At 39.4% G+C, this 13,095-nt stretch overlaps 1 protein-coding gene across 1 annotated transcript; it reads left to right on the forward strand.

The window, feature by feature from the left end:
- The first annotated feature begins 72 nt into the window (after positions 1-72).
- Positions 73-10,990, forward strand: ccdc15 (coiled-coil domain containing 15). Its single transcript, XM_082547855.1, has 11 exons — positions 73-170; positions 369-504; positions 1,156-1,305; positions 2,850-2,945; positions 3,932-4,048; positions 4,140-4,241; positions 7,496-7,603; positions 7,685-7,788; positions 8,085-8,279; positions 9,930-10,078; positions 10,158-10,990. The coding sequence occupies exons 4-11, from the start codon at positions 2,925-2,927 to the stop codon at positions 10,205-10,207; spliced, it is 846 nt and encodes a 281-aa protein (XP_082403981.1). The 5' UTR covers positions 73-170; positions 369-504; positions 1,156-1,305; positions 2,850-2,924; the 3' UTR covers positions 10,208-10,990.
- Positions 10,991-13,095: the final 2,105 nt, after the last annotated feature.

Below are 13,095 nucleotides of genomic sequence, written 5' to 3' on the forward strand. Positions count from 1 at the left end.
AATGGTCGTTTCATTTCCCAGTGTGTGGGGATGACAGCCCTGCCAGTGTTTCCTCCTGGCCAGATGGGGGCAGCAGTGCGCCGGTGAACCCCAAAACGCTCAAAGAAGTTGAAGTGAGCGAAACTCAAACAAACCAGTTGGTCTAGATTGTTCACAGGTCCTCGTAACAGGTGCTTTTAAAAAAAATTATTTTTTGCCATTTAAACAGTGGAGATCGTGCATAATAGAGTCGATGTATGTGCTGTGTCTGTCTGTAGTAAGCCCGCGTAAAAATATTGCTGTCTGTGGGTTAGCCCTGCTTAAAACGTTAGCCTGGTTACCAGGCTACCAATGAATGCTAACCGGGTTATAGCTCCTAAAAACGGCAGGAACAAAGCTCCAGTCGGGCGGATGAAGGAACACCGAGCCTTCAGAGCCAGCAGAGTGCTGGCTGAGAGGAACCAGGCGGTGGTGGCGGTGGGAGCCTGGGTGGAGGGCGGACAAGACTTCGTGGAGCATCCGGCTGTAAGTTTGGATGTGGAGAAGCTAACTGCTGACAGTTACTGTTTGTTGACATAAGCTCTCCTTCCCGTCTCCTTTCCATTTAAATTTACTTCATACTAAAGAACTATCGATATATAAGCAAATATTCACACCGGAGGAGTTTAATCCATTGCAATTTAGACATTTATTATAACTGTTATTAATGTTGGGTGGTCTTAATCTAAAATCACTCTTCACTTTAAAATTATGTTTCTAAGACATTTCACATTTCACTGTCATAAATCACCCTGATGTTCATCTCCACCTGCTCCACCCTGCTTGCACGCTCTTTTTTTACCTCTCATGTGCACTGTCTGCAGGTGTGAGTGGTCATCCACTTTCGCTATTACACCTGTCTCCTTCTCATTAACACACATGTATTCTGTCTCTCTTCTACTGACTATGAATGAATGGTTGCACTTGTGATTCCAACTGTGCAAGATTATAGACTTATCAATATCAATATAGACACAGGGGGATTTTACATTAATTAAAGAATAGAAGGACATTTAACTGGCAAGTAGACTTGCCCTAGATGCAAATTTTATATAAGGTTAGCTGGTGCAAGTCTTAGTTACCCTTGGTTTTCTTCACTACAGTTTTCTAAACTAGTTTTCCTGTGTCTTGGTTTAGACTCTTGCTTTGCTGACTGATGAGCTACAGGCAGAGAAGAGGAGGGAGAACGAAGAGAGCCTTCAGCGTTTTCAGGATGAAGTGCGCCACCGTGTGGCACAGAAAGCACATTTGTTCAAGAAGAGACAGCAGCTGCAGACAGATCCAGTGGTAAAAAAAAAAAAAAAACTTGACACAAATGAAGTAATAATGGATTGGATTTATATAGCGCTTTTCTAGGCACCCAAAGCGCTTTACAATACCACTATTCATTCACTCTCACACACTGGTGGAGGCAAGCTACAGGTGTAGCCACAGCTGCCCTGGGGCAGACTGACAGAAGCGAGGCTGCCATATTGCGCCATCGGCCCCTCTGGCCAACACCAAGTAGGGTAAAGTGTCTTGCCCAAGGACACAACGACCAGGACAGAGAGCCCAGGGATCGAACCGGCGACCTTCCGGTTACAGATGCGATTCTCAACCCCCTGAGCCACGGGTTAATTATGTTCCTTTCACCCCAGATTCCCACCTGAAATTAACACTGCAGCTAACCAGATTTATAGCTAACATTATTGAGTTATTTTGACTATCATTTAGAAAAGGTAAAACAAATTGTAATGTACTATCATTGTCATTGTTAAATTTATCAAATATATTCCAGGTGTTTTATTAAGTTTAATATCTAATTAAATGGCATGTTGATTATGGTTTTTTTTTTTTTTTTTTTAAATGACATCAGAAACAGCAGTATGCGACATTACGTGATGGCAGAGCTTCAGTTCATCCTTTGTCATTTTTTTTTTTTTTTTTTATAAATAGGACAGGGGGAATGAATGAGAGAAAGAGGGGGAGAGAAAGAAAGAAAACCAAAGGGGAGAAGAGACGGTGAGAAGGGGGGGGAAGAGAGAGAGAAAAAAAAAAGAACTCCTGGGTCACCTGTATGGAGAAAAAAAAACAAACAAACAAAAAAAACAAACAGAGGAGACAGCAAACAACAAAGAGCAACATAATAATAGAGAAAACAAAGCACCATCACAATAAACTAGCTAGTCATAGATATCAATATTTACTAAATAATAAACGATATTGTGCAGCACGCAAGATAGACAGCGCACAGTGTGCTTTGAGGCAGCAGCCAAGAAAGCTTTAGTCCGCGTCTGTGAATACCCATGTGTGCATACCTGTGTGGATCAGCATGCTTGCATTCCAAAGGTTTCTCCATGTAATGATCTGCTAGGGAGTGTGGGGGGGCCACAGCCCCGTCCTCCAGGGTGTGAAGTGGGTATGGAGGAGATCAAAACTCCAGACATCCAGAGGCCCCCAGAACACAAGAGACCATGGAAGACCAACAGAGGGGCAGCCGCGCCACTGTTCCAGTAAGAGCTGAGGAGAGTCCCAGATGAGGGCTCGCCCAGCAGCCGCGGAGCAGAAGTCAGGGGGAGTTGCAGTGACGCGCCCGTGAGCTCCGCCGGCCCCCAGCTGTGCCTGAGTGACCGAGCCCCAGGCCGAGAGGCCGGGGGCACCCCACCTCCATGTTGATTATGTTGATGTAACATAAAACCCTTAGATGAAGCAGCTCCTCATATCTGAGAAAACTTTGTGAAACCACATTTTAAACACACGGATAGCTGAGCCCTCTGATTGCCTTTCCTGCTGCTGCTGATGTTGTTGTCTTCTTGTCCTGTATTGTTGCATATGGTGTATTTTTTGTCCAGGTGACACCTGACATGCGAGTCATCTGGACCCATCGTGAAGGTGAGACAGTGAGAACTGCTGCACAGTAAAGGGTGATGGAGAGGAGACCTCAGGAGGTGAGATATTAGTAAATAATTACAGGTACAATGTGTGCACCCTCCAGAGAACTAAACTTTAGTGAGATGTGAGTTTTAGATGTGCTTTCAGCTTAGTTGCTTTTTAGGGTAGGATGGTAGTGATGTTAAAAATGGCAAAATAGTTCAGTTCAGTTACTTCAAATAGGTGAAGCTGAGGCCTAGCAGACACTGATTGGCCACGGCTGCCTATTTAGGACCTCCTGTCAGTCACAGGACGACACCCTAACTTTAAGGCTTAACAAAATCCAAGCAGATGAATTATAAAATGTTCACCCACCATACAGGTGTCATTAAAGGGGGCAAGTATCCATAGAGACCAAAACTGTAAATGTGCTCATATAACATGTGAGTCTATTGAGACTGACGATCTTTCGCATCAAGCCTCAAATGGCCTTTAGAAGAAGTGCAGTTTGTGGCTCCATTTGTAGGCCTCAGAGGTTGCTTTCCGAAGTCTTTCCTGATTATAAGAAGCTCTTAAGCCTGTATATTTTTTTTGTCCTTAATGACATGTTGATCAGAGACGTGTGTGTGGGTAAGGTGTGGCTGAGAAATTTAACGTAATGTAGATATTTACAAAGAGTGTCTGCATTTCTTATTGTCCACCAGGGGTGCATCGAGTTTTCATCCCACTTGTAAACTGATAGTCATCTTCTTTATAGGATTCAGCCTTTAAAGTTATTTAAAGTTTTTAAAATATGTTTTAAAAGTATTATCATTGAATTCAAAAGACATTTATTTGAAGTTTGCAGTATCTGCCTCAAACGTCCATCTACTGTATTTGTTGAGACCTTGTTATCTGTATATGTTCTTTTTCTTTATTTTTTATTGTGTCGGATTGTTTATATTTTGCAGTGTGTAAAGTGTGCTGTTCTTGGATTGCAGAAGGATTCCACTGTTCCTTGTGTGACTTCACACAATGTGACACTGATTAATCTGGATTTGTATTTATTTCCACAATTTTCCAGTCTGCTGAAGGCATGAGGCAGGTCAGACTCAGACTGGCTGCCTGTCAGGTGATGCAGCAAGAGGAAACAACGTCAGAACTTCCTGGAGGCAGCTGGAACATCTCTCAAACGAGACATGTGAGCGCCTGTGTCTCATGCTTGTTCCTCTTTTCAAACCCATAATTCCATATTCGGGTTATAATTAAACATTTCCCCCTTCACCTCACAGAAAGCAGAATCTCATGCTCTGGGAGCAGAGGAGGATGCTCTAGGAGAGGAAGATGATGTTGTCTTCACCAGTCGACATGAATGTCCACTTGTTCAACAGAAGGTGACTGAATATTCAAACTGTGTCCCATGTTTATTCCTTTCAGTTTTTAATGGTTTTTCTTAACGTGAAATTCATTATATCCACACATTTACCGACCAACTCGGCCACCACATAGTTACAGATACGATTAAATTATTTGGAGCATTTGCACTGTAAGATGCTTTTTTAGTCAAAAACCAACATTGAAATTCAGTGAATTTGGAACTTGCTGTACACCTCCATTAAAAATTATCTTCACTTTCATGTCATATAGTATTTAAAAGATGGATGTAAAACGTCTGGATCTTAAAAGTGAAGCCTGCATGGAAGTACCCTAATACTCCATTCTTTCTAATAGTCAGCAGGGGGTGACTCCTGGTTGTAAAAAGAAACAAGTCTATGGAAAATGACCCTATGCTTCCTCCTCAGTCACTCAAAAATGAAGATAAAGCTGGGTATATTTAGGGCAGGGAGCTGGACAAGCCACTCAGAAATGGGAAGTTGAATTAATAGGTGGCTACATGGTAGCTACACCATATGTAAACAGGCTAAAAACAGCAAGATGTAGATAGTAAGTTTGATGATCAGGCAGTTTACCGATTACAGCAAAGGTCAGAACTTGGCTTTTTGCGATGTGATGGTAAACAGGAAATCTGATGCTTTAACTGTTGGTGGATGTCAGGCTGAAAGCTCAGTGCTAGGAAGAGTAGTAGGCTTTTCTCCTCTTCTCTATTGCTGCATTTTTAAATGCCTTACATAGTGTTTATTGAGTGTAAATCGTTGCCCTTAATGTTAAAGTCCAATGTGGATTCTTAAGAATTATTTTGCCTACATGGGATGGCTAGAGCATGATGATAAACTCAACTCTTTCAACCCACAAAGATTAGATTTGATTACCTCTGCTGTACCTTTAATGATGAGTTTTGATACTTTGGTGTATGCCGATAAAGACGTGGTTTGACGGCCATTAGAAAAGTTCCTGGGTTTCTGCACTGGCAGAGTCCACCCTCACCAACATCCAGTTATTCTGTTCCATAAGCAGGTCTGAAAGCACTCAGTTCAACAAAGAGCTTCAAGGGCTAAAGATTTAAGAGTGAGCCTCTGTTTCACTCTTGCCAAAAACACGTATAGTTCAAAGTTTATGAGCATGATATAACGCCTCAAAGAGCAGAATTATAAGCCTGAAACCAGGTCAGGTTTCATTATTTCATTACAGGCTGTAATGTTTAATTTTACCACATCAACATCATCATCATCATCATGATAATGACGTGGATGTGTGTGAGGTTAATGGAAAAAAAATATATAAATATAATGTCCAGTTCCCGCTCACATCTTGTGAATCATTATAAGCTCCAAACAAGGACAGTAACATAAAGTAAGGCTTATGTCAGGCTTCCTCTGTCTGTACAGATTTTTGCTTTTGTTTTTGTGTTGACTTGTTTTCACAGGAAATTGAGTGAGCTGTCAGCTAACCACACAGATGTGAGTTTAGCCTCAGGGTTGTGTTTATCTTAAAAAAACAGTGTTTCGAGATTGTGAGTGTGCTGGATGAGTAAACCTGTGGAAAAAAAACTAGAGTGTTATTAAAATTGTCACTTGTTTTAAATGTTTCTCACTTTGCACGCACCTTAACTGTGGCATAACTTCAATCTTTACCAGCTGCAGCCTGTACATATGGAGTTATGCATATGAATGTTATACATTTTCAGTGCACTACACTACCTTGTAATGCTTTTAGTTGCTACTGTTGATCCATCCATCCATTCGCCTCCACTTATCCTTTTCAGGTTTGCAGGGGGCACTAATGGGATCAATGGGATTAATGGGATGAATGGAGATAAATATTGGCCAATAGAAAAGGGATAAGATGCCAGCAAAAAAGTAGAAAGTTCTTTATATTTATTTATTTCTTTATTTATTAATTGCAGAAATATTTCAGCAATAAGTCATAATCAGGGTAGCCTAATACAGACAAGTCACAATAAGTCAGGTTAGATTCCTGTAACATTCAGAAACCAGAACTCTAATTATAAAATAAAACCAGCACAACATACAAAAATACAGTTTTTTTTTTTAAAATAGCGTGAAGACAATATCAATATACACACATAATCTATGATGTTAAAATCACTAGACATAGGAAAAATAAATGTGTAAAAATATAAATATAATATATGTAGGCAGAAAGTTAACACTAAAGTTAACAGATGTTGAAAAAATCCATAAATATTCTGCAGCTAAATGACAAAAACATATATTCAATATCAAATATCTGTGCACAAAAGGTATCCGCTTACATCATAGCTTCCCAGTTTAGACATGGGGGGATTATCTCCTGGTACAGCAGAAAAGCAGAAGGATAAATAATTATGGCAATGAGCCCTGACTAGTATTTCTCTCAGGTTTTTAGCACAAATTGATTTATTATTGAACAAATGACCTGTGGAAGGGTCACCAGATAAAATATGCCAATATTTACTGATACTTCTTTGTAACTGTTAAGATAAAGGAGAAAATGTGGTGGCAAACACCACATTTTTGAGCCCCTCCTTGAGAGACATTTAGGTGTCAATAAGTTGCTGCTCTCTATGTTTTTGACTCTATCTTTCAGATAGAGTCAGGTCTCTTAAAGCTGTAACCTCTAATGGTTACAAATATCTCAGGCTTGTTCTTCAAAGGCTTTTTTGTATATTATGCTTGTGTCTTTTTCTTTTTTTATGTTATGATTGGCACAGTTTTGCTTTTTTGGAGGCGTTTTTCTTTACAGATGTTATTCATTAAGTAATTATTACTTATTATTAACTAATAGCATTATTACTTAATGCTAAGTTATAGCATTAAGTAATAAGGCACTACTTTTTGATTGGTCAAGGAATCTAACCTGGCTTTTAAGGGAAGTATTATCCAATAAATACTGTACAAACTACAGTATCTAATTAATAAAGGGAAATATAACAAAGTAGCTCTGTAGCAGAGAATAGGATAAATCAGAGATTGAATGTGCAGGAAACTCTTATTAAAATGAGTTCTTATAGGATGTGTCAACATTAACCAATAAAATAAAGTCAATTTTTTAATATTTGAATATCTATTTATGCTTATAAACTGATATTTTGGAGGAATACATTTTTATTTTTATTAAAAGAAATGTTTGTTTAAATGTCAACTTTTTGATAATAATGTGCTTTTAACACCTTCATACATACATTACTTTGGCTGAGGGTCAGTAGATCAGTCTTCACTCGTCTTTATTTTATTTGTATGCTTTTCAGGGAAGTGAACGTCCACTGTGGAATCCTGAACAATCACAACCTGATTCGGGATTCACATCCAGCTTCAGAATCTGGCCTCTGACTGACCAAGAAGAACTGAAAAGACAGGTAGGAATCAGAAGCATGCACAAACCTTTGGCTTTACTGGTTTGATGTCAGACGTCACAGACAGCGTGTTTGTCTCTGCAGCGCAAGTCTCAGTTCCTGATGCACCGCCGCCTGGCCATGAACATCGAGAGAGAGCAAGTGAAGGAGAACAAGCAGCACAGGAAGCACCTGAAACAGACAGCAAGGTGAAGAGAGGACAGGCGTACCATGCTGTATCGCTTCCTCTTGTGGTTTGGGGTGTTCCATTAAAGTGAATCTAAATCCTGAGATCTCTCTATAAAGTGTCAAACTGCAGATCTCTCTAACATGACACATTTTCACAGTAGAGGAAATAAAAACATTTGTTTTCTTAGCTGAACAGTGAGCTTGCTTGGAATACAATAGATATCCAAAGTCATTTTAAAAAAAACCTCCTTTAAACTTAGATTACATGTTATTGTCAGTGAAAATCTCCTTTCGTGTGTTCTTGTCTTCACTGAAGGATCAAAGCAGAGAAAGAACAGATGCGTCTGGAGGAGGAGAGGAGGCTGGAGAGAGTTCAACAGCTCGCAGAGGCCAAGCAGAAGTTGGAGGAGAGGGAGCTGCTGATTCTGGAGCGACTAAAGCTTGAGGAGGAGGAGAGAGCTGTGGAGTTACAGAGGAGGAAAAGAGAGGAGAAAGGCAAAGTAGCTGCTAGGTAATTAAGCAAGAGAGACTCAACTGAATATACCTAATGCAATTAAAACAGGAAAATCCACTGATGTTTAAATGTGGAAGTCTGTTTGCAGTCATTGGAGAATGCTACTTGATTTTTATTTAAGGCTAGATTTTGAAGGCTTTTGTTGCCTCCAATAGGATAACAGATGTAAACCTGCTGCAAACCTATTTGAGAGACGGGGCATATGTGGGTCTGTAGGGTTAATTTTCATTTTCTGCCACTCATCTGGAGTCGCATAATATTTCTCCCAATCAATGTTTTCTGCCTCTTCCTGGCTAGAGTCTGGTCCATTTCCAGGTCCAGTGAGATGTGGTGTATAATCAATCAAGACATTTTTGTATATTGACAAGTGATTAGTAGGGGAATTCAAATTCAAATTCAAATTTTATTTGTCACACACACACAACCATACACAGTATGACATGGGGGTGAAATGCTTGTAGCTGTACAATGCCCGACCATTAAATGACAAGAAAAGTTTTACAATATTTACAATTTACAGTTTACTACAAAAAATGTACAAATTAACTTAGGAATTTACAGTAAAGAGTGTGCAAATAGCAGAAGAGATTATAAAGATAAGGATTATAAATTATAGGAATTATAGGATTATAGGAAATGTGTGGTGGTGCGTGTGGTGACGTGTGTGAGAGTCCAGTCTTATAGTGACGTGTTTGGGAGAGTCCAGTCCTACACCTGGTTCAGGCCCCGAATAGCCTGGGGGAAGAAGCTCCTCCTCATTCTCTCTGTTTTGGCCTTAAGGGAGCGGAAGCGCTTCCCAGACCTCAACAGTGAGAAGAGTCCATTGTTGGGATGGGAGAGGTCCATCATAATCTTCCTAGCTTTGGACTTGCACCGCTTGGTGTAGATGGACAGCAGGTCAGGGAGCTCTGATTGAATGATGCGTTCTGCCGAGCGCACCACCCTTTGCAGATCTCGTCTGTCCTGCTTGGTGCTGTTCCCAAACCAGGTGCAGATGTTTGCTGTCAGGACGCTCTCGATGGTGCAGGAGTAGAAGTTCTTGAGCACCTTCAGTGGCAGATGGAAGTCTCTAAGTCTTCTGAGGAAGAAGAGACGCTGACGGGCTTTCTTAACGAGGGTGTTGATGTGACAGGACCATGATAGGTCCTGAGTGATGTGGACACCCAGGTATCGGAAGCTGTCCGCTCTCTCCACTGGCGTGCCACTGATGATGAGGGGTTTGTAATTCCTCGCCTGCTTTGTAGTGAAGTCCACGATCAGCTCCTTAGTTTTGCTGATGTTTAGGAGGAGGTTATTCTCCTGGCACCAGGTCTCCAGGTTCCTAATCTCCTCCAGGTAGGCCGTCTCGATGTTGTCGGAGATCAGGCCCACAACAGTGAAGGGGAGAATGTGAAGTCATCTCTATGGGCTGAAGAGTTAAATTTTACTTTCTAATTGTTTTGTGTTGTTAGAAATAAAATGAGCTTGACTGTAGCTGTGACTTCAGTAATAAATATATAATAAAATTGATCACATTTTAAGTCCCAGTTACACAAATGGGAAAAGTGATACCCCCTGTTTGTAAGTGTGACCCTCACAAACCACTGTTTAAAAAAAAAATGTATGCATGGCTTTGTGAAGCTGAACATCTCCTTATTATTTCTGCAGGTTCATTGAAGCTCTGAGAGCTCAAATGAAGGAGCGAATGTCTCAGGTGAAACTGGAGCTCCCTCCTCTCTGCTGCTGTGCGTCCTCGTTCTGGGACTCCCACCCCGACACCTGCGCTAACAACTGTGTTTTCTACAATAATCCCAAAGGTGAGGAATTCACACGCAACCATCTGCTTGCTTACTGAGCTTCAATCCAACTACATGAAAACATTTTTTTGTTCTGCAGTGTATGCCCAGGCCCTACATTCAGCATTGGCGAGTTTGGATTTGCAGTAAAAGGAAGCTGATGTCTGCCTGAAGGTCCGGTCTCAGATTTTGGAAAATCTTGTGTACATTTTCTAGCCTACGTTCAGATCAGTGCTCTCGCTTAGCACTGAGGAGTCCAGGACATGTTGAGCCTCCACAATAGAAGAGATTTATATGTTTCAGTTTATTGTTGTCTTCCAGAAATAAAATCATACGTTTCACGTAGCTCTAAGGAGGGAATCCAGAATGATGCTTTTACTCTGAAATATCTCAATGTTTTAAAGATGATTTGGTGCACAGATTGTTTTCTAAATGAGCAATAACAAACATGATGTTTCTCTTTGCCTTTGACTCCTGTCTTTGCCTGTTGCGTTATTATCGGATCATCTTCACTTTCCCCAGATCTTTGATTTTAATACTTGGAAAACTGATCATGTTTTCACTGAACAGTCAGATTCCTATATTTATTCTGCTGGTTGTGAAGAATGACATGGAGTATAAAATTTCCTTTTGAACTCTTTTCCTTTGTTTAATTATTGCTTATTAAAGCTGACAGAAATTTGCTTTGATTTATTTATTGGTAATGAAGGAATTTGTGCAGTGTCTTACTCTGTGTATGTAGTTTTAATGGCGGTAGTTAATGTGCTGAGAAAGCAACTAAACTTGAAAATGTCCTTGTGAGGATTTGCTGTTTGTTGTGTGGGTCAAGAGTCATGTTGACCTGTTTTAGCACTCCATTTAACAAATAACACTTCTGTTATGTTTGTTTTTTTAAATAAATGTCACTTTCTGTGGTAAATACAAATTGTGAAATGCTGTGGTCTGCTTTTAAAAATTGTATTCCTTTTTATGATTTTGTGACTGATGCACATTTATATGTTTTAAAATGGTGATAGTTATTTACACTTTTATTATTTTTAACATCAGCTCCAGTTATTTTTGTTACATTGTAGTTACATAGTTGTGTAGCTCATTCACTGGCAAAAAATCAGACTCACTGGCCCTTTTGTTAGGTCACCCATTCAGTTGCTTGTTACATCCTTTAATTTTCCAATCACATGGCAGCAGCTCAATGTATTTGGGCTTGTAGACATGGTCAGAACAACCTGCTTAAGTTCAAATTAAGGACCAGAATGGGGAAGAAAGGTGATTTAAGTGACTTAACATGGCATGGTTGCTGATGCCTGACTGGCTGAACTTTATATTTTAGAAACTGCTGATCTGCTAGGATATGCTCTCACAATCTCAGGAAATTACAACAAAACAGGCAAACCAAAAATGATCGATAGAAGATTGGAAAAGTGTTGCCCATAAGGTCCCGTTAGGCTTTAACATGTTTTTCATTAGTACGGACTCGGATCACCTTCGCCACGACTGGACTGATTTTCCTTATTACAATGGAGTAACTTCCAATGTGTTGGGTAGTTGTCATAGCAACGCGTCCGAGCGTCCCGCGACGTAATTAGTATGCGACACGAACGCTGGACGTCTGTGGAAAGATGTCATTCTAAATAAAGAAATTACAAAACAGCTTGCAAACCAACCATGACATCTTTCCACAGACTTAAAATATAAACGTACTATCAATTACAACCTAGTGGCAATTTCAGCTTCCTTTTACATCATCTTTATGATTCAATTCTGTCATAATCAATTGAGTCTGATTTTGCTTTTCAAAATGAAAACCCAATATGTGTTGAAACAGCAATTTTCATTTTTAAAACATTCTGAAATAAATGAAAGAGTATATCACATATGGACAAATTCGACGGGCCATTAATTTGAAAGGCGAAATCAGACCAACATGAAATTTACATGGTTTTACTGTCGGGTTGGATACTGTTGATCTAAAGTGGAATTATCCTGTGGAAACAGCATCTTTCAATTTAAGAGCATTTTGAAATCGTTAAACGAGTAGGTCGTCTATGGGCAATTTGAAAATACTTTTATTTTGGAAGGCAAAATCAGAGTGACTTGATCTTAACATCGTATCTCTGTGGGGTTGTATACTGTTGATTTAAAGTGAAATTATTCTGTGGAAACAGAAAATTTCCTTTTTAGAGCATTCCGAAATCACTGAAAGTTAGGTAAATTATGGGCATTTTCAACAGGCCATTATTTTGGAAGGCATAATCAGAATTACTTGAAATTGATATGGTAACATCGTGAGGTTGTATACTGTTGACCTAAAGTGAAATTATCCTGTGGAAACAGCAATTTTCACTTTTAGAGCATTTTGAAATCTTTAAAAGAGTAGGTCGTATCTTGGCAATTTGAAAAGTCTTTTATTTTGGAAGGCATAATCAGAATGACTTGATATTGATATGGTATCACTGTGGGGCTGTATACTGTTGATCTAAGGTGGAATTACCCTGTGGAAACAGGAATTTTCCATTTTAGAGCATTTTGAAATTGTTCCAGGATCAAGTCAGATATGGGCATTTTGAAAATGCTTTTATTTTTGAAAGCAAAATCAGAATGACTTGATATTGATGTGGTAACATCGTCAGGTTGTATACTGTTGACCTAAAGTGAAATTATCCTGTGGAAACAGCAAAATTCTTTTTAAGAACATTTTGAAATCGTTAAAAAAGTAGGTCGTATATATGCTCAATTTGAAAGGGCATTTATTTTGGAAGGCATAATCAGAATGACTTGATATTGATATGGTGTCACTGTGGGGTTGTATACTGTTGATCTAAAGTGGAATTACCATGTGGAAACAAGAATTTTTCATTTTAGAGCATTTTGAAATCACTGAAAGTTAGGTCAATTATGGACAATTTGAAAAGTCTTTTATTTTGGAAGGCATAATCAGAATGACTTGATATTGATATGGTGTCACTGTGGGGTTGTATACTGTTGATCTAAGGTGGAATTACCCTGTGGAAACAAGAATTTTTCATTTTAGAGCATTT

The sequence above is a fragment of the Aulonocara stuartgranti genome (assembly GCF_965226115.1).
Source record: "Aulonocara stuartgranti genome assembly, chromosome: 10".
Taxonomy (NCBI): Eukaryota; Metazoa; Chordata; class Actinopteri; order Cichliformes; family Cichlidae; genus Aulonocara; species Aulonocara stuartgranti.

Excerpts from the sequence above, each read along its gene's own strand:
- ccdc15 (XM_082547855.1), top strand. The coding sequence starts at position 2,925 with ATGGAGAGGAGACCTCAGGAG. Across the intron at positions 2,946-3,931 it reads TGGAGAGGAGACCTCAGGAG|TCTGCTGAAGGCATGAGGCA; the intron begins GTGAGATATTAG and ends ACAATTTTCCAG. Across the intron at positions 10,079-10,157 it reads TTTCTACAATAATCCCAAAG|TGTATGCCCAGGCCCTACAT; the intron begins GTGAGGAATTCA and ends TTTGTTCTGCAG.